Source organism: Ranitomeya imitator, chromosome 5, assembly GCF_032444005.1.
Source record: "Ranitomeya imitator isolate aRanImi1 chromosome 5, aRanImi1.pri, whole genome shotgun sequence".
Lineage (NCBI taxonomy): Eukaryota > Metazoa > Chordata > Amphibia > Anura > Dendrobatidae > Ranitomeya > Ranitomeya imitator.
The window spans coordinates 291,759,511-291,781,735 of record NC_091286.1 but is presented as its reverse complement, the minus strand read 5'-3'; the positions used below and the strand labels follow the sequence as shown (position 1 = coordinate 291,781,735).

The 22,225-nt window shown below is 43.4% G+C and overlaps 1 protein-coding gene across 1 annotated transcript in view; it reads left to right on the top strand.

Annotated features, from left to right (window-relative positions):
• The window catches only part of FIG4 (FIG4 phosphoinositide 5-phosphatase), a 683,868-nt gene that overhangs the window by 90,466 nt on the left and 571,177 nt on the right, over positions 1–22,225 (top strand). The window contains exon 3 of the mRNA XM_069726226.1: positions 10,711–10,809. Within this exon, the coding sequence (XP_069582327.1) occupies positions 10,711–10,809 (99 nt within the window). The remainder of the gene's footprint in view (positions 1–10,710; positions 10,810–22,225) is intronic.

The following is a 22,225-nucleotide window of genomic DNA, read 5'->3' as shown; positions in this document are numbered from 1 at the left end:
AAAATTGGACCGCACTTGATTGACAACCAATGTTCTCGGACTGTTGCAATGGAGAAGGTAAAGAAATTCATTTTTTTAACTTTTCCACATACGAGAAAAATGAACCACACTCTTACCCCAGTCTGCTCAAACGATTAAAGTTTAATCAGAATAATTGATCAATTTTTCTAGTACGTGGACAAATTGGACTTGTGAATCAGTCCTGACTCCTTACTAATGAACTTAAATCTTTCTTGTTTATCTCCTTGCCTTGTATACTGATTTATTTATTTTTGTTTTATAGTTATCTTACTGTAAAGTATCATCTATATTTTGAATTATAATTTTATTACAATTGTATTTATTTCAGTGCTTTAAATTGATGTGCATAATAAAGATTGTAGTGGACTAGCTCTTTAAGCATTGCATTATTAATTGAGCTATTCCTTTTTGTTTATTGATCTGTATGTTTCTCCCGGAGCAATTACAGAAGAAGTTCTCCTTTTATTCTATACCAAAATGCCCTATTGCATTCTTTTGTTGTCTGACACCAAAATTCAGTCTCTAAATGTGGAAAAAGGTAAAACTCTGCAAACTGATTTTAAGCCAAGAAATTAGCCCAATTAATCCTAATCATGGTAAATGTTGCCTTGTTTGATCAAAAATACACTAGACATGACTTACTTTTAATTAACTTGATTTTCCAGTTGTAAACACCCATGAAATTAGCCGATTTGTTGTAGATTGATGCAAATTACTTAATCAATGTCTCCATCTGGACTGTCTATTGATTTTTTTTTTCCTTGTTTTTTTTTTTGTGGTACACAGTAGTGTTTAAAATAATAGCAGTCCAATATGACCAACCAGATTAATCACTGTTTTTTGGTATAAACTATATTACCACATGTTAATTTACCAGTTTGTGCAGAAGATTCTAAGAAAACCAACAGACTCCGCATTCATGATCTGCATGTTTTTGAGTCTGTGCATTAGAATAATTAAGTGAAAGGGAGTGTGTTCAAAATAATAGCAGTGTGGAGTTCAATTAGTGAGGTCAGTTATTCTGTGAAGAAACAGGTGTGAATCAGGTGGCCCTTATTTAATGGTGAAGCCAGGACATGTTGTACAAACATTTCTCCTTGAAAGCCTGTAAAATATGGGTTGTTCAAGACATTGTTCATTAGAACAGTGTATTTTGAGCCCCCTGACGCGCGTTTCGCTTCTTGTAGTTTGCTTTCTCAAGGGGAAGTGAAGTGAATAACCGAGTCACAAGGACCTTAAAATATGATTGGTTACTGTGCATGTGACCGATCACGTGCTTGTCTAAGCCAGTGAAAGCAGTACTCTCGGCGCATATAGAACGCCAGGTCCTGCGTCAGGAGACAGTGTCATGCATCACCGTACACGAGCAAACTACAAAAAGTGAAACGCGCGTTGGGGGTCTCTTTTTCCGGATCCAACCCGGTGTTTGTTGCCTATCCTACTGGTAAGCGCTGCCTTTATACCTCACAGGCTTTTGTGATAATGTTGGCTCTCTGCCATTCCTTGTATTGATAGAAGCGGCTATTCACATCGGGGGGGGGGGGGGGACGTCCACTCTTTTGACTGTCCTTATGCACTTTAATGAATTTTTCTATGTTATATGCAGTTTTGATACTTTGTTAATTAAATAAAGTACTATTTTAACCTATATACTCCTTTGTCCTTCTCTTGTGGTAAGCATTTTACAGTTGTTCCAAACCCTCAATGAAAGTTGAGCATCCACTGATCGATCATTTATGACCCATTCAGCCCATTAATATGTAAAATAAAGAGGTTGGGCCACCCTTTTGGTCTAGTCCACATAATCTGAATACTTACACCATGTGTAAAATGTAGCTGTGAGAGTTTTTCTCAAAACAGGGTTTAAAGGGAATTTGTCAGCAAGATTTCAACTCCTAAATTATTTATATGCACATATAGCTCTTTCAAAGACAAATAGAGCAACACCTTTTAAATGGCCAGTCTTTTTCTCTGCTTCTGGGAAATCAGTGTAATATACAAATGATGCTGTAGATCTGAATCCGTAGTCACTCCATCTCTATTCCCTGCCCTGCCCCTCCTCCACCTCCTCCTGCTTGACTGACAAGCCTCTATGATGTGTGACTTCAGGAAAAGGAACTGATAATCAAGCAGGAGGAGACAGCGCTGGGTTGGGAACATAACTCAGCTTCATTTGCATCTCAGTTCAAACGCTGATCTGTTTATATAATTGCCTTGTAATGTTTTCATTTCCTCTTCTGTTTAGATGTCACCGTATCCCAGAACTCCAAGCGGAGGAAGTTCACCGACGGCCATATTGGGACACCTAAGTGATGGGTGTTTCAATATGAAAACTGCTGCTCGTACCAACCTATTGCGTGATACCACCCGCGGAACACCGTCGCACCACACACACACTATACGCCGTACGTATCACACTCATACACTCACACACTCACACTCACACACACTCGCATATTCACACTCACAAACACTCACATATTCACACTCACACACACTCACACAGCCTCTTGCGCGGTACCACTAGCGAAACACTTGTGAACACGCCGCTGCCGGGATCAGCCGAATGATTCACTGACTGCCGCCATCTTTGTACAGTAGGAGCGCATGTGCAGTTTTAATGTGACTGCCGCTATCTGTCTGCACAAAAATGGCGGCGGTCTGATTTACTGCTCCTGTGCAAATTACGCACAAGTGCAGTGAATCATTCGGCTGATCCCGGTGGCAGATGCGTCTACAGGCAGAGGAAGCCGGTCACACTAAAGGGGTTTTCCCACGAGCGAAAGTTCATTTTCAAAATTGATTGCCTGACCATGTACCGAGCATATCACATCTCCTGGACAGGGAAGGAAGCAATAGACAATACTGCCATTACAGCAGGGGATCACAGTGGATTCATTTTGTGAGGTAAAATATTTCACTGACTTTTTAAAAAATATTTTACCTCACAAAATGTATCCTCTGCGATCTGCTGTAATGTCAGTATTGTCTTTGAGGGGAGAACACAGCACAGGAAGGAGAGAGACAGGGGGATATTACATGGGGTAGACAGGTCAGCACAGACGGGAGAAGTCAGCACATGGGGAAAGAGTGGTAGGTGGGTAAGCACATGGGGGGATGAGATTCTTAATGCTGCAAAGCCAGCCCCCATCATGACATTACCGCCCTCCCGATGCGATAACAGCGGGCTTCCATCTAGTTTCTCAGTAATAGAGGAATGGACTGGCCATGTGGCAGTGATGTTGGACTTCTTTGAAAGAGCTAGGTGTTTATGTATAAGAGGGTAACATCCTGTGACAGATTCTCTGCTTTAAATATATTCTGATAAATACAGAAAATACTTGCAAATTATAATGGAAGTATTTTATTATAGTTAAAAGGATCGTGTTTGGATTGTCTTTCAGTAGTTTGTTTAATTAGTCATATAATTGAACAGCTCGGTGACCTAAACAATAGTTCATTCACATGGATTTCCATGCTTTCTCAGTCTTGGAACATAATTATTGTCTGTATCACCAGCCGAGATGCAAACTAATCAAATTCGTTGAAAAAGCAGAGCAACAAGGGCAACTTCCAATAAATCAACACTTTACATCAGCTGTTAGCCCCATGCTGTTCAGTGCTTTAACAGCAGGAGTATTGAGCTGATTGGATTAGGACAAAGTTGTCCTGTTACTGATAGTTCTCTATGTCTTTTATCAATGTTTTTGAGTTACATTCTTCTTTTTGAACTTCGTTGTAGCGTGGAGAAGAGAGAACTGAAGAATACCACATGAAATATATTATGATTTTATTTTATTTTTGCTGCTCATTACTTTCCCGTTCATCTTTTATTTATATCTAAGTAGCACCTCAAATGCAATATAATCTGTGCATGCAAATTTTAGTTTTCACATAGTTTTCTGCTTAAGTTTTTATAATTGCAAGGCTATATTCACACTTAGCGGTTTTTACCGCGGAACCGCCGCGATTTTGATGCTGCGGGTCCGCAGCAGTTTCCATAGCGTTTACAGTAACATGTAAACCCTATGGAAACCGCAAACCGCTGTGTACATGCTGCGGGAAAAACCGCGCGGGAACGCAGCGGTTTACAACCCGCAGCATGTCACTTCTTTGTGCAGAATCGCTGCGATTCTGCACCCATAGGAATACATTGAACCGCTTACTTCCCGCATGGGGCTTTGCCCACGTTGCGGGAAGTAAGCGGATAATGTGCGGGTGGTACCCGGGGTGGAGGAGAGGAGACTCTCCTCCAGGCCCTGGGAACCATATTTGGGGTTAAAAAATAAAAAATCTGGTTATACTCACCCTCTGATGTCCGGAGCTCCTGGGCGCTGCACGCGGCCGTCCGGTCAGAGTTGCTGTGCGACCAGGACCTGCGGTGACGTCGCGGTCACATGACCGTGACGTCACGAAGGGTCCTTCTCCCACAGCATCTTTGGAACCGGACCGCCGGGTGCAGCGCCCAGGAGATCCGGACATCAGAGGGTGAGTATAACCAATTTTTATTATTTTTAACATTACTATTGATGCTGCATATTGCTGCATATGCAGCATCAATAGTATAGGCGGAAACCCGCAGCGGAAAACGCGGAACAAACCGCGATAAATCTGCAGGGAGAACCGCAGTTGTTTTGCCCTGCAGATTTATCAAATCCGCTGCGGGAGAACCCGCAGGGACCCGACGCAAGGTGTGCACATAGCCTAATTTGCATGAATGAGATGAACTGCAAAAATTGCAAAGTCGTTCTTTTAAAAGAAAAAAAAATTAATCACAAAAATGCTATTTCCACTGAATATCAGCACTGACACATAATGACTTGCTTATATAATTTCCGTTATCTTCTCGTTAGCTTGAAGTCATCATTGCCTTGTACCACAGGGTTTTACAGGCAAGGACATTGTTGCTTGTAACATTGTCCCTAAATTGACTATCAGATCATCAGGAATATCAAAGAGAGATATTTAGTTGGTGTGAAGAATGCTTCAAGGCACCCTAGCAAATCCCACAACTGCCAGGTCTCATAAAGAGGATTCAGCCTTTGGATAGGTTTAACCCCTTAGTGACCGAGCCAAATTTTTGAAATCTGACCAGTGTCACTTTATGTGGTAATAACTCTGCAACGCTTCAACAAATCCCAGTGATTTTGAGATTGTTTTTTCGTGACACATTATACTTTATGATAATGGTAAATTTTGTTCAACATTTTTTGTTTATTTATAAAAAATATCAAAAATTTGAGAAAAATGTAAAAAAATTAGCAATTTTCTAAATTTGAATGATTATCCCTTTAATCCAGATGGTCATACCACAGCAAACCATTAATAAATAACATTTCCCACATGTCTGCTTTACATCAGGACCATTTGTAAAATATTATTTTATTTTGTTAGCAGTTTAGGAGGTTTAAAAATGTAGCATCAGTTTTTCATTTTTTCAAAGAAATTTACAAAATTAATTTTTTTAGGGACTTATCCATGTTTGAAGTGACTTTAGGGGTCTCATATATTGGGAAACCCACAAACGTGATACCATTTTAAAAACAGCACCCCCTGACGTACTGAAAACTGCTGTCAGGTAGTTTATTAACCCTTCAGGTGCTTTACAGGAATTAATGCAAAGTGGTATGACAGAAATGAAAATGTGTATTTTTACCACCTAAATGTCTCTAACTTCTAAACAGATTACTACAGCCGTCAGACTCTAAAGCCACTATTTGGCCATGAATTGCCATCGTAAACATTAGGACAACAAAATCATGATCTGAGGGCACCAATTGGGATAAAGAAGAAGCCCCCACACTCTGTTAACCATTTATAATGATGTAGTCACTATTGACAGCAGCATCTAAAGGTACTGTCACACTAGACGATATCGCTAGCGATCCGTGACGTTGCAGCGTCCTCGCTAGCGATATCGTCCAGTGTGACAGGCAGCAGCGATCAGGCCCCTGCTGGGAGATCGCTGGTCGGGGAAGAAAGTCCAGAACTTTATTTCGTCGCTGGACTCCCCGTAGACATCGCTGAATCGGCGTGTGTGACACCGATTCAGCGATGTCTTCACTGGTAACCAGGGTAAACATCGGGTAACTAAGCGCAGGGCCGCGCTTAGTAACCCGATGTTTACCCTGGTTACCAGCGTAAAAAAACAAACAGTACATACTTACATTCAGCTGTCTGTCCCTTGCCGTCTGGTTCCTGCACTGACTGCTGGCCGTAAAGTGAAAGCAGAGCACAGCCACAGCGGTGAGTCACCGCTGTGTGACTCACCGCTGTGCTGTGCTTTCACTTTCACTTTACGGCCAGCAGTCAGTGCAGGAACCAGACGGCAAGGGACAGACAGCTGAATGTAAGTATGTACTGTTTGTTTTTTTACGCTGGTAACCAGGGTAAACATCGGGTTACTAAGCGCGGCCCTGCGCTTAGTTACCCGATGTTTACCCTGGTTACCGGGGACCTCGGGATCGTTGGTCGCTGGAGAGCTGTCTGTGTGACAGCTCTCCAGCGACCAAACAGCGACGCTGCAGCGATCCGGATCGTTGTCGGTATCTCTGCAGCGTCGCTAAGTGTGACGGTACCTTAAGGCTATATTCACACTTTGCGGATTTTGCTGCGGATCCGCAGCGGATTTGACCGCTGCGGATCCGCAGCAGTTTCCCATGAGTTTACATTTCAATGTAAACCTATGGGAAACAAAAAACGCTGTGCACATGCTGCAGAAAAATCCGCGCGGAAACGCTGCGGATTACATTCCGCAGCATGTCACTTCTTTTCTGCGGATTTTCAGCTGCTCCAATAGAAAACTGCAGTTGAAAATCCGCAGAAAAAAACGCAGTAAAAACCGCGATAAATCCGCAGTAAAAACCGCGATGGGTTTTCACTGCGGATTTTGCAATTCCGCTGCGGAAAAATCCGCAGTGGAATCTGCAAAGTGTGCACATAGCCTTAGGGGTTAAACAGATTTAGATGGTGCAAATACTGATCGTGGCTGGTACAGCAAGTTGTCAGCTATAGTGTACAACTGACAGATGCTGGATTGTCACCTGTATGGGGATACTATTCTCTTATATCTCAGGTCAGTTAAAAGACGTATTGGCGGTCATTAAGGGGTTAACAAAAGTGGAGAGGTTTCTCAGAAATGGCAGCAGGCAGGTGTTAGTGCATCTGCAGGCAAGTGAGTGAAAGTCTTTTGGGTGCTGGACTGGTGTCAAGAAGAGCAGCAAAGAAGCCAATTCTCTCTGAGAAAAAACATCAAGTACAGATGGAGATTCTTGAAAAACAATACAGTTATTAGACTGAAGTGGGCTGGGGTAATGTTATTTTCTCTGATAAAGCCCCCTGTTTAGGACATCTAGAAGAATCATTGTCTGGAGAAGACAATATACCTGAGGAAGACTTTTATACTGTCGAAACACGTTGTATGTGCTTTTTCTTGCAAAATAATTACGGTAAAACCTTTTTTTGATAATAAGAAGCCTTGGATCCTACACCCACGGGAGCGCAAATAGCCTGGTATAAAGTTTATTGGATAGCACTCCTATGGTTACTTGGTCTGAGTGACATATTAGCTACCAGGGATTTGCAGCATACCGACCACACAAGAAATCCACCTTTGAACACCTAATGGTCCCAAGTGACCTATATGCAAGATAACAAGATTTATAAAAGATTGGTGCGCTTATTTCCTTTCCTCCCTTTTACCAGAAAAAAAGAATGGTATCTAACTGTCCTACAACAGTGGTTAAGGAGCAGTTTGGTCATGTACAGTGCTTTTTCAAGCATGGTGGGTCACCATGTAACAAGGCAAGAGGGATAACTAGATGATTTGGTGAACAAATCATTGAAATTTTGCATCCATGGCTATGAGACTCCCCACTGAAAATATTTGTTCAATTCTCAAAAAGCGGGTGGATAAACAAAAACAATGAAATTGTGATAAACTGCAGACACTGATTAGACAGTTGTCATTAGTCAGGATTTGATCCAGAAGCTGATATCCAACATGCCAAGGCGAACTGCAGAAGTCTTTAAAAATTAGTCAACACTATTGTAAATATTGGATCTTTGCATTACTTTTTTGTATTTGTCAGTAAGTTTTTGAAATCTTATAAAATGCTTAGAATTGTACTTTAGCAACCATAAAAACATCTGAATAAAAAATGAAAAAACACTGAAGATGCAAACTTTGTAAAAAAATAAATTTGTGTAAGTCTCACAACTTTTGGTCATGGCAGTACAGGCTTTTCTTGGACTTGCCTTTTCATCGACAATTCCAGAACTTCTATATTGCTTCTCTAGTTTTCTGGAATTTCCTTCTGCTGTTCACTACTCTTCAAACTTTTGAGCATGTCCTTAACATGTATCCTCATTGTAAATCTAGTTGTGTTTTTCAGTCATATATCACTAAGCCAAAAGGGCCCCTAAAGGTACCGTCACACTTAGCGACGCTGCAGCGATACCGACAACGATCCGGATCGCTGCAGCATCGCTGTTTGGTCGCTGGAGAGCTGTCACACAGACCGCTCTCCAGCGACCAACAATGCCGGTAACCAGGGTAACCAGGGTAACCAGGGCCGCGCTTAGTAACCCGATGTTTACCCTGGTTGCCATCCTAAAAGTAAAAAAAAACAAACACTACATACTTACCTACAGCCGTCTGTCCTCCAGCGCTGTGCTCTGCACTCCTCCTGTACTGTCTGTGTGAGCACAGCGGCCGGAAAGCAGAGCGGTGACGTCACCGCTTTGCTTTCCGGCTGACCGACGCTCACAGCCAGTACAGGAGGAGTGCAGAGCACAGCGCTGGAGGACAGACGGCTGTAGGTAAGTAGTGTTTGTTTTTTTTTACTTTTAGGATGGTAACCAGGGTAAACATCGGGTTACTAAGCGCGGCCCTGCGCTTAGTTACCCGATGTTTACCCTGGTTACCAGTGAAGACATCGCTGAATCGGTGTCACACGCCGATTCAGCGATGTCTACGGGGAGTCCAGCGACCAAATAAAGTTCTGGACTTTCTTCCCCGACCAGCGACAGCACAGCAGGGGCCTGATCGCTGCTGTCTGTCACACTGGACGATATCGCTAGCGAGGACGCTGCAACGTCACGGATCGCTAGCGATATCGTCTAGTGTGACGGTACCTTAAGAGAGGGAAGCTGAGATAACACTCATGCCCTCCATCCTTTAACCCTTTTTTATTGTAAACATTCATTCTTCTCCCACTATTGCTCAGTTTGGCTGGATGGCCAGGTCCAGGAAGACTTCTGGTGGTCCCAAACTTCTTCCATTTAAGAAATATGGAGGCCACTGTGCTCTTAAGAACCTTGAGTACTGCAGACATTTTTTGGAACCTTGGCCAGATGTGTGCCTCACCACAGTTCTGTCTCTGAGCTTCTTGGCCAGTTCCTTTGACCTCATGATTCTCATTTGGTCTGACATACACTGGGAGCTGTGAGGTCTTACATACACAGGTGTGTACCTTTCCAAATCAAGTCCTAACAGTTAAATTTGATTTTTTTAGCTTAATTAGATTTTTTTTTTTTTTTAACTTTTCTTTTAACTTTTACATTATTTTTAATCCCATTAAGGGGACTTGAAACTGACGTTGTTCAATTGCTGATACTGTATACTACATTGCCATTGTATTGCTGCATATATTAAAAATTATGGTTACTAATGGGATCATCCTGTCACTGAGCTTCATAGGAATACCAAGATGGCAGTGACAGGGGACCTTCAGCAGGCCTCTGCGTCTATGGTAACCCATCTGTACCCCTTGATCATGTCGCGAGGGGTTCATGGGAGCATATTGCACATTTCATTTAAATGCTGTTGTTAGAGATTGACAGCCACATCTAACTGGTTAATGGCTGTTATAGGTTATGTCGCTTATCCATGTTATGGAAATAAAAGCTTATAACCTGACGTTCTATTTATCCATTGGTTGTATAAATTATTCTTTTGAAAGCTGAAACCCTTCGAAATGTGGTTTAGGTTAAGAAAATAAATTGGCATCAATGCAGAAATATTGATCAGTTAATGGACACAGGATGATCAGATTTTGGCAAGACAAAAGTTTTGTCGCCTGGTCATATAATGCACCCAATCCTAGTTTACATCCTCACCTGCGCTCAGTAAATGATCGGTTAGGCCTGTTTCACATTTCCGTCTGAAACGGCCGTCATACTGCGTCAATGCGACGTATCGACGGACGTCGTGAAAAGATTGTGAAACGGATGTAACACATCCAGTAATTTGACGGATGCGTCGACTGTGGTAGGACCTGAATTTAACTGCAGAAAATTCGAGAGAGAATTTTTTTACCCGGACAATGTGACAATGTTTAGTCCCTGTAGCAAATGCAGGTAAACTTAATAAAAACCATGTGCCTCTTCTGTTCTTGCATTGGATTCATTGTGAGTTGCTGTAAAGTCCATGCAGTTTGGCCACACAGATCTCTGTTCTCACTACCACCGTGCTTCCACTAGATCAGAGTCAAGCCTTACTTTTACTTAATGTACCGTACTTATGATGTGCACCTGAATATTGTGACTTACAAAGTTACTGTGCTGTACTTTTTGTTAAATGTTTGGTCCTTTTTGGTCTATAATTTTCTCTAATTAATAGTACTTATGCTATTTTATGTTCAGGTTTGAACTTGCTTATTGGATTTTCTTTTTTCTTTGAAAATTTAGAGATATTTCCTTGTGGGGAGCAATCATGCTGAAACTAAATATCGTGTATTGAAAATTGATCGGACTGAACCCAGAGACTTGGTTATCATTGATGACAAGGTAAGTTGTTTTTTTTTTAAAGTAGAGTACGGTACATGTTGAAAAACACACATAGTAATAAGACACTTTACTGATTTTTTTATTTAATCTCTGTTGCAGGCAGGTACATAAAATCAATCTCAATAAACAAGCATTTCATCACTCACTTTAGATTTTCAGACTGACTTAGGTAGGGTCAAGTAGAACAAGTGGGTGTCACGTGCTTCACTTAATGGATTTCCATTGTCTTATGTGTGGGGTGTTAAATCATGTCTGGAAGTCTGACTGATGTAAATTTGGTGGATGCCCATAGAATACTACTTACCAGAGAACATAATGCCTACTTTAAACTTTGGTGGATGTCTAATGATGCTATTGGGTGATTTTAAAGATTTGGACTTTCGCCCTTTCTTTCTGGTGATTTCATATGTTAATACCACATCACACATACATTTAATGGGGTTTTCCACTATACATGGACAACCTCTTCTTAAATACTATGGTCTTCAGATTAAAATAAAAATAAAAGATACTCGCCTTGTGTCGGCACCTGGTCTCCCAATGATGGCATGACATTGTTGTGCCATGTAAGCACTGCAGCCAATCTGTAGCCACTAATTTGTTGAAGTTCTCACACTTCCTTCAGATATCCAAGGTTCCTCCAAAGGAAATATTAAGCCAAATTACCACGATGAGTTTTTGTATGTTTTTATTGCTGCATATTTAAAAACAAAAACGCAAGTAACCTAATTTATGAGATCTCTGGGAGACCTTTCACCACTATCTTTGCAACAATACTGGTGCATCAGGTGAGTTATCTGCTTTATTTTTTACGCTCATTTAAAGGGAACCTGCCAACAGGATTGTGCACAGTAACCTACAGACAGTGTCAGGTCGGCGCCGTTATACTGATTACAATGATACCTGGGTTGATGAAATATGTCTTGTGGTTGTTGTTTAATCTTTATTTTCAGTTTTGAGTTAATGATATGCTCGTGCCCTGCGGCGGCCTGTGGGGGTCTTCATGTGGTGCTCACATTAGGTATTCATGTGTATTGCTTCTGACAGGTCACTGAACCCTCACTGACCTGTCCCCTATTTTACATACTGCATATCTTATTATTTGAAAATAAAAAATTACATTTATCATTCAGGTGCCGCCTGCACTGTAGCATGATTCGCTCTATAATATTCATATTTTCATTTGATTTTGACATATAAATTTCTTGAGGGGAAAAAAAAATCTTAATCACAATCGCCCTGGTGGCCGAGCTAACGCAGTAGCATTATTCGAAACGCGATAAATGCTGCTGTGCAGGCATCAGTACCATTGTACTAGAGAAAAAATCGGCAGTCCAATAGATGCTATTACCCAGGCGCTGCTGATGCTATCTTGATGGAGCCCCAATTTTTTTTTAATCTAGCAAAATGGCAGCGGCGCCTGCGTAGTAGCATCTATTGCGTTCTGAATAATGCTATTACGCATGCACTGCTGCCAGCGCCATTTTGATGAAGATAATTTTTTTTTCTCGAGAAATTTATATGAACAAATAAAGATAAATATAGACATTATAGGTCGTATCATAGAAATAGATATTATCGATCGCCCACGGAGCATGAAAATCTCATTAACTGCAATAAAGATTAAACAACCACAAGACGGATTTGACCAACCCAGGTATCATTGTAATCAGTATAACGGCGCCGACCTGGCACTGTCTGTAGTTTATTGAGCACAGTCCTGCTGACAGGTTCACTTTAAGAAGAGGTTATCAGAGTAGGGGACAATCCCTTTAAAGCCCATGTATGACTCCAACTTTGTAAGGAGAGTTTCGAAAAAGCTCTCTCCTCCATCAGGTTGTGCCCTGTGCAAAAAACAAGGTTGATATAGACTTGCCTTAACAGGTTTAGTGTGGTGGAGCTGCACAATGCTGACTTCCTACTTCAACATCAGTAGCTAATCCCACAAATGCTCTTAGATTCTCAGAAACTCCACCTGACACACTGACCTTTCTTGTGAAAATCCTTTCCAGAAGAGTGGAATTTATCTCATTACAGAAAAATGCCTTTTTACCCACTTAGAAGTCATTTATTCTATCCTACTCACTGATCAGTCAATCTCCAAAACTGCTTATTCTGTCTGTTTAGGATTCATATTATACTTTCTTCCTGTAAAAGCTTATCGAGAAGTAAGGGAAGAGAAGCTGGTGGGAGAAAGAGGCTGTGCATACAAGAAGAAGCAGAGCATGCGCAGAGTGGATAATCTGTAAATAAAGCCAGATAGTCGTCATCAATTGCTAGAAAGTGTTATTCCTCATGTCAGGGCCGGCTCCAGGTTTTTTGAGGGCCCCGGGCGAAAGAGTCTCAGTGCCCCCCCCTTTAACACATACCACGATTCATGATCGCATATAACACAGCGCACATAGCATATAACACAGCCACATAGCATATAACCCAGCCACGTAGCATATAACACAGCCCACGTAGCATATAGCACAGCCATGTAGTATATAGCACAGCCACGTAGCATATAACACAGCCATGCAGCATATAACACAGCCATGTAGTATATAACAGCCCACATAGCATATAACACAGCCACATAGCATATAACACAGCCATGTAGTATATAACAGCCCACGTAGCATATAACACAGCCACGTAGTATATAGCACAGCCCACGTAGCATTTAACAACCCATATAGTATATAGCACAGCCACATAGTATATAACACGGCCTACGTAGTATATAGAACAGCCATGTCTTATATAGTACAGCCCACGTAGCATTTAACAGCCCATATAGTATATAGCACAGCCACATAGTATATAACACGGCCTACGTAGTATATAGAACAGCCATGTCGTATATAACACAGCCCACGTAGTATATAGCACAGCCCACATAGTATATAACACGGCCCACGTAGTATATAGAACAGCCATGTAGTATATAGCACAGACATGTAGTATACAGCACAGCCTCCCTCCCCCCAAGAATGGCCCCATAGTCCAGCACTCACTGTTATAGTTAAAAAAAAAATCTCACATCTCAACGTGCCCGCGCTGCTCCCTGCTCCGGTCTGGGCTGCTGCCGCTGCACTGCCTGACACACAGCGAGTGCGCCATGATGTCATCGTGCACCCGCAGTGTCAGAGGCAGAGCGGGGAATGATCGGAGAGGGAGCGTCAGGTGACGCTCTCCTCCATCATTTGCTTTGAACTGCCTGCCCCTAATGCCGGCTCTGAATGAGCCCCTTGTCTCGCCAGGGCCCCGGCGCTTGCCCAGGTACGCCGAGTGCTGACGCCGGCCCTGCCTCATGTACACGAGTACTTCTGAAAAGTCAACTGAAACAGCAGTTACACTTAAAAGCCACAAAATAGTTTGCCAACTCCATGATATTGCCATTACATTTGGAATAATGCTTGTAGCAAGCTTAAGCATTCCTTGCAAGTTAGTTGCATGTTGATTGAGCCTTTCCGATGTTTTCTAGATCACCCATAAACTGATGTCTAGGTGGGCTTGCTGACTAGAGATGATCGGATTGCCTTACACAACCCCGGTGTGCGGTTCAGTTTTGTGCTTTATGACTGTGGGCAGAGGCAACGAAAATTTCCTTAACTTTCTGGTTCCTCTGCGCAGCATTTGATTTGTCGGCCTGGCATGACAGATAACAGGTGACATCTACCCAGCCGATTAATTACAAGCCAAGCCTGTGTAGTACCTGTTTTGTTCTGACCCAAAGTCATGTGATATGTGATAACCAGAGAGGCCTAATTGTGGGACTGTAACACTGATGCCTGAGCGCCTGCATGGTTCCCCTTGCACAGGACATGCTTTGTGCTTCCCGTCTCCTGCTTTCTCCTTCATGCCTCCTGTGCACACTGCACAGGCTTCCCGATGGTGCACGTAATGCACGTGCGCTTCTCTTTTCTTAAAGGGGCAGCGTGCTCTCTTCAAAAAATGCCCCCAGCAAATAGCTGGGAGGCATTTTGTATAAAAGACACCTCAGTGGGGTGGTGTCTGAGCAACCCCTGTAGTTTCCCTACAACTCTTGTGTGTGTAACTGTATGATTCCAGGTCCCCTGCCCTAATCCTTTGTAGTTAGTTTGTAATCCTGATTCTGTTCCTGGAAAGAGTGTACATTACCCTGAAGCCGGTCCGGCGGTACCCGAATCCTGAAGCTGTACCTGTCTGAACAGGCTCTGAATCCAGCCTTGTCTGTGACTCCGAATCGAGACCATGGCAGTGTACCTACCCTTTTAGGGTCAGGAGCTGCAGTACCGGTGACTACCTAGGCATGCTACCTGGTGACTACCTGCAGCTCAAAGCTGACTCCACCATCAGGAGCGCAAGTGAACACCAGGTAGTCGCTTAGGTACTCCCCACTTAGGTAAGCCCGGGCATGGCATAATGGGTCCACAAACCACGTGCACCACCTGCAGGCGTGATAGGCACTAGGCCCTCTTATTCAGAAGCAGTCAAAGAAGAGAATTCATATAGGTCAAGAGCTTATGTAGTTCTGTTTATTGACCAGTTTGCCATATACAGACAAAGTAACACTCCGTGCAAAGTTCCTGTTAAAAGTATCACCAACCGCACCTTCTCAGGAGTACATCCTGATAACATTTTTAGTGATCATGCCATTCCCATTGTCCTACCCATAGCACAGTTTGTCGTAACATTGCATATGAGATAAGAAGATCTAGAACCTTGAAAAATCTTAAGGTACCTTCACACATAACGATATTGTTAACGATATCGTTGCTTTTTGTGACGTAGCAACGATATCGTTAATAAAATCGTTATGTGTGACAGCGACCAACGATCAGGCCCCTGCTGGGAGATCGTTGGTCGCTGAAGAAAGTCCAGAACTTTATTTCGTCGCTGGATCTCCCGTGGACATCGCTGGATCGGCGTGTGTGACACCGATCCAGCGATGTCTTCACTGGTAACCAGGGTAAACATCGGGTAACTAAGCGCAGGGCCGCGCTTAGTAACCCGATGTTTACCCTGGTTACCATCCTAAAAGTAAAAAAAACAAACAGTACATACTTACCTACCGCTGTCTGTCCTCCAGCGCTGTGCTCTGCACTCCTCCTGTACTGGCTGTGAGCGTCGGTCAGCCGGAAAGCAGAGCGGTGACGTCACCGCTCTGCTTTCCGGCCGCTGTGCTCACACAGACAGTACAGGAGGAGTGCAGAGAAGCAGAGCGCCGGGGACAGACAGCGGTAGGTAAGTATGTACTGTTTGTTTTTTTTACTTTTAGTATGGTAACCAGGGTAAACATCGGGTTACTAAGCGCGGCCCTGCGCTTAGTTACCCGATGTTTACCCTGGTTACCGGCATTGTTGGTCACTGGAGAGCGGTCTGTGTGACAGCTCTCCAGCGACCAAACAGCGACGCTGCAGCGATCCGGATCGTTGTCGGTATCGCTGCAGCGTCGCTTAATGTGAAGGGGCCTTTAACCTTCTAAATCACCTGGCATTCTGGAAGGTAAGGAAATTTGCACAGTTCCTGTCTATGACCATAGAGCCCTGATCTGGACTGTGAACCAGGGTTATGCAAAAAGGTCCTCTCACCTCTATTCTTGCCTGGTGATGAGTGAGCGTGCTTCGGATAAGGTGGTGTTGGAGGATGATCGAGTGATAACAGAATTAGGCTACGTTCACATTTGCGTTGTGCGCCGCTGCGTCGGTGACGCAACGCACAACGCAAATAAAAACGCACCAAAACGCACGCAAAAATGCTGCGTTTTGCGACGCATGCATCGTTTTTTGCCGAAATTTGGACGCAAGAAAAATGCAACTTGTTGCGTTTTCTTGGTCCGACGCTTGCGGCAAAAAAGACGCATGCGTCGCACAACGCAACAAACAAAACCGCATGCGTCCCCCATGTTAAATATAGGGGCGCATGACGCATGTGTCGCCGCTGCGTCGCCTGACGCAAACTAGCATAACGCTAATGTGAACGTAGCCTTAGAGCACTCCGAAGATGCTCTATCTTAGGCCTCTTTCACGTGTCAGTGTCTCCGGTACGTGTACTGACTGTTTTCTCACGTACCGGAGACACTGACACACGTAGACCCATTCAAATGAATGGGTCTATGCACATGTCTCCGTGTTTTCACGGACCATGTGTCTGTGTGCAAAACACGGATACATGTCCGCTTTTTTCCGTCCCGCACACGTGCACACAGAGAACAGTGTGCACTCTCCTCCGTGTGCACGTACCGCCCGCAGGAGAGACAGCGCTAAGGTAAGCGCTGTCCCCCCTGCGTGTAGTGCTGAAGCCGGCATTCATTTTTTCTCCCAGCAGCGTTCGCTGGAGAGAAGAAATGAAAAATCAAGGTTTTTTTTTGTGTTAAAAATAAAGTTTGTGGAGCACATGGTACCGCTCATTACAGTGATGAATATGCGCATATTCATCACTGTAATAAGCGGTCACATGGTACCGCTCACACAGGACCTGCTGCCGGCGCTGAGAGCATACATCGCAGGAGCTGGGTGAGTATTTCTTGGCAAGCGGGCGGGCACACAGGGGATGGGAGGCGGGAGGTGACACACAAACTTTATTTTTAACACAAAAAAAAAAACCTTGAATTTTCATTCCTTCTCTCCAGGGAACGCTGCTGGGGAGAAGGAATGAATGCTGGCTTCAGCACCAAAAGCAGGGGACAGTGCTTAACTGTAGCGCTGTCTCCTGCACGGTCCGTGTGGTCCTCAGTTGGCACACGGGTGGCACACGGCTGGCGCACGTGTGCCACACTGATGTGCTACGTGAGCACACGGACATGGATAACTCCGGTACCGATTTCTCCGGTACCGGAATTATCTGAACGTGTGAAAGAGGCCTTAGATTCACCATGGCTGCATGTCAAGTGGCTGTTTTATTTCAAAAATAAAGTCTAGCACTCAACTTAAGTATCCAATAGTGCATTTATTTGTAGCACTCGAAACGTTTCAGTCCTTGTGGACTTTCATCAGTCACTACAGTGATAAAGTAACAAAAACAAAAACAAATAACCATATATCCAACATTGGATATCAGGGAATACATAATAAAGAAAGTATATACATAAGGTGAAATCAAAGAACAGGTCAATATACATATTCACTTCATAACACAGTATGTAGCAGAGACATATATACGCAAACAACCCCGCTAAGTACAGGTGTACGGTGAACCAGCAGATATGATGGTGGGTACTACAACAAGTGATGCTCAACGTACCGTGCTAATCCTAGCAGATGTAGTGGAGCTCAATATGTGACGTTTATACACGAATAGTGCCTAATGAGATACAGAAGAAAACCAGGACTACATATTTCTAAAGCCAGAAAAAGGCATAGAAGCCACAAAGGTATACTCACAGAGAAAGCTTAAAAGAGGGGGAGCCGCCAGTGTAAAGTGGCTGTTTTATAGCCGCAACACATGCAATGATCTCCTAAGAAACAGGTAATCCCTGCATGTATTGTGGCTGTCAAATAGCTGCGAAGACATGCAGCCACGGTGATTCTAAGATGGTATTAGAGCACACCGAAGACACTGTTATCACTCAAGCATGCCCAGACAACACCTTATCCGAGCACGTTCGCTCATCACTATTCCTGACTTTTCCTCATTGGCAGGTGTTGGGGAGGTAAGGATCTGCAATCTATAACTGCCTGATCTTTTTGTTAATAAGAAAACATGCACGCCCATCTGAGTAGAGTATGCATTGAGATGTTGAGAGGTAGATGTTTCTACATCTCCTCCCTGGTCTCAGTCTGCCACCCTACCCGTGCCCTCCATTCTGCTAATGACCTAAGGTTAACATCGTCATAATCAGAACCTCCCACTTCCATCTTGAAGACGTCTCACGTGCTGCAACCAATTGTTTAGAATGCACTACTCAGGATAATTTGATTAATCCCCAATACCCACAGTTTTAGGTGTGCCCTAAAAATGCATTTTTTCAGACTGGCCTACCGCCTCAACGTATTTACAGTTGTCGCCAAAAGTATTGACACCCCTGCAATTCTGTCAGATAATACTCAGTTTCTTCCTGAAAATGATTGCAATCACAAATTTTTGGGTATTATCTTCATTTAATTTGTCTTAAATGAAAAAAAACACAAAAAGAATTGTCCTAAAGCCAAATTGGATATAATTCCATACCAAACGTAAAGGGGGTGGACAAAAGTATTGGCACTGTTCGAAAAATCATGTGATGCTTCTCTAATTTGTGTAATTAACAGCACCTGTAACTTACCTGTGGTACCTAACAGGTGTTGGCAATAACTAAATCACACTTGCAGCCAGTTGACATGGATTAAAGGGAACCTGTCACCTGAATTTGGCGGGACCAGTTTTGGGTCATATGGGCGGAGTTTTCAGGTGTTTGATTCACCCTTTCCTTACCCGCTGGTTGCATGCTGGCCGCAATATTGGATTGAAGTTCATTCTCTGTCCTCCGTAGTACACGCCTGCGCAAGGTAATCTTGCCTTGCGCAGGCGTGTACTACGGAGGACAGAGAATGAACTTCAATACAATATTTCGTCCAGCATGCAGCCAGCGGGTAAGGAAAGGGTGAATCAAACACCTGAAAACTCCACCCATATGACCCAAAACTGGTCCCGCCAAATTCAGGTGACAGGTTCCCTTTAAAGCTGACTCAACCTCTGTCCTGTGTCCTTGTGTGTACCACATTGAGCATGGAGAAAAGAAAGAAGAGCAAAGAACTGTCTGAGGACTTGAGAAACCAAATTGTGAGGAAGCATGAGCAATCTCAAGGCTACAAGTCCATTTCCAAAGACCTGAATGTTCCTGGGTCTACCGTGCGCAGTGTCATCAAGAAGTTTAAAGCCCATGGCACTGTGGCTAACCTCCCTTGATGTGGACGGAAAATAAAAATTGACAAGAGGTATAAACGCAAGATTGTGCGGATGTTGGATAAAGAACCTCGACTAACATCCAAACAAGATCAAGCTGCCCTGCAGTCCGAGGGTACAACAGTGTCAACCCGTACTATCCGTCGGCGTCTGAATGAAAAGGGACTGTATGGTAGGAGACCCAGGAAGACCCCACTTCTTACCCCGAGACATAAAAAAGCCAGGCTGGAGTTTGCCAAAACTTACCTGAAAAAGCCTAAAACGTTTTGGAAGAATGTTCTCTGGTCAGATGAGACAAAAGTAGAGCTTTTTGGGCAAAGCCATCAACATATACAGTCATGGACAAAAATTTTGAGAATGAGACAAATATTAATTTTTCCAAAGTCTACTGCTTCATTTTTTCTAATGGCAATTTGCATATACTCCTGAATGTCAGAGTAATCAGCTTAACAGCAATTACTGTACTTGCAAAGTCAATATTTGCCCAGAAAATTAACTTTAACCCCCAAAACACATTTCAACATCATTGCAGTCCTGCCTTAAAAGGAGCAGCTAACATCGTTTTAGTGATTGATCCATTAACACAGGTGTGGGTGTTGATGAGGACAGGGCTGGCGATCAATCAGTCATGATTAAGTAAGAATGACATCACTGGACACTTTAAAAGGAGGCTTGTGCTTGGTATCATTGTTTCTCTTCAGTTAACCATGGTTATCTCTAAAGAAACACGTGCAGCCATCATTGCACTGCACAAAAATGGCCTAACAAGGAAGAGTATCGCAGCTACGAAGAATGCACCTCAGTCAACAATCTATCGCATCATCAAGAACTTCAAGGAGAGAGCTTCCATTGTTGTCAAAAAGGCTCCAGGGCGCCCAAGAAAGACCAGCAAGCGCCAGGACCGTATCTTAAAACTGTTTCAGCTGCGGGATCGGACTACCAGCAGTGCCGAGCTTGCTCAGGAATGGCAGCAGGCTGGTGTGAGTGCTTCTGCACGCACTGTGAGGCGGAGACTCTTTGAGCAAGGCCTGGTTTCAAGGAGGGCAGCAAAGAAGCCACTTCTCTCCAGAAAAAAACATCAGGGACCGACTGATATTCTGCAAAAGGTACAGGGAGTGGACTGCTGAGGACTGGGGCAAAGTCATTTTCTCTGATGAATCCCCTTTTCGATTGTTTGGGACATCTGGAAAACAGCTTATTCGGAGAAGAAGAGGTGAGCGCTCCCACCAGTCTTGTCTCATGCCAACTGTAGAGCATCCTGAAACCATTCATGTGTGGGGTTGCTTCTCAGCCAAGGGAATCGGCTCACTCACAGTCTTGCCTAAAAACACAGCCATGTTATTCATGGTACCAGAATGTCCTCTAAGACCAACTTCTCCCAACCGTCCAAGAGCAGTTTGGCGCCCAACAACGCCTTTTCCAGCATGATGGAGCACCTTGCCATAAAGCAAAGGTGATAACTAAATGGCTCACGGAACAAAACATAGAGATTTTGGGTCCATGACCTGGAAACTCACCAGATCTTAATCCCATTGAGAACTTGTGGTCAATCATCAAGAGACGGGTGGACAAACAAAAACCAACAAATTCTGGCAAAATGCAAGCATTGATTAATAATCTATAATAATAATAATCTTTATTTTTATATAGCGCTAACATATTCCGCAGCGCTTTACAGTTTGCACACATTATCATTGCTGTCCCCGATGGGGCTCACAATCTAAATTCCCAATCAGTATGTCTTTGGAATGTGGGAGGAAACCGGAGTACCCGGAGGAAACCCACGCAAACACGGAGAGAACATACAAACTCTTTGCAGATGTTGTCCAGGGTGGGATTAGAACCCAGGACTCCAGCACTGCAAGGCTGCAGTGCTAACCACTGCGCCACCATGCTGCCCGATTATGCAAGAATGGACTGCTATCAGTCAGGATTTGGTCCAGAAGTTGATTGAGAGCATGCCAGGGAGAATTGCAGAGGTCTTGAAGAAGAAGGGTCAACACTGCAAATATTGACTTGCTGCATTAACTCATTCTAACTGTCAATATAACCTATTGGTACTCATAATATGAGTGCAATTATATTTCTGTATGTGATATAAACATTAGACAAATACTAATAAAAACCGGAGGGCAGCAGATCATGTGAAAATATAATTTTGGTGTCATTCTCAAAAATTTTGGCCATGACTGTAGTTTACAGGAGATAAAAAGAGGCATTCAAAGAAGAGAACACGGTCCCCACAGTCAAACATGGCGGAGGTTCCCTGATGTTTTGGGGTTGCTTTGCTGCATCTGGCACTGGACTGCTTGACTGTGTGCATAACATTATGAAGTCTGAAGACTACCAACAAATTTTGCAGCATAATGTAGGGCCCAGTGTGATAAAGCTGGGTCTCCCTCAGAGGTCATGGGTCTTCCAGCAGGACAATGACCAAAAAAACACTTCAAAAAGCACTAGAAAATGGTTTGAGAGAAAGCACTGGAGACTTCTAAGGTGGCCAGCAATGAGTCCAGACCTGAATCCCATAGAACACCTGTGGAGAGATCTAAAAATGGCAGTT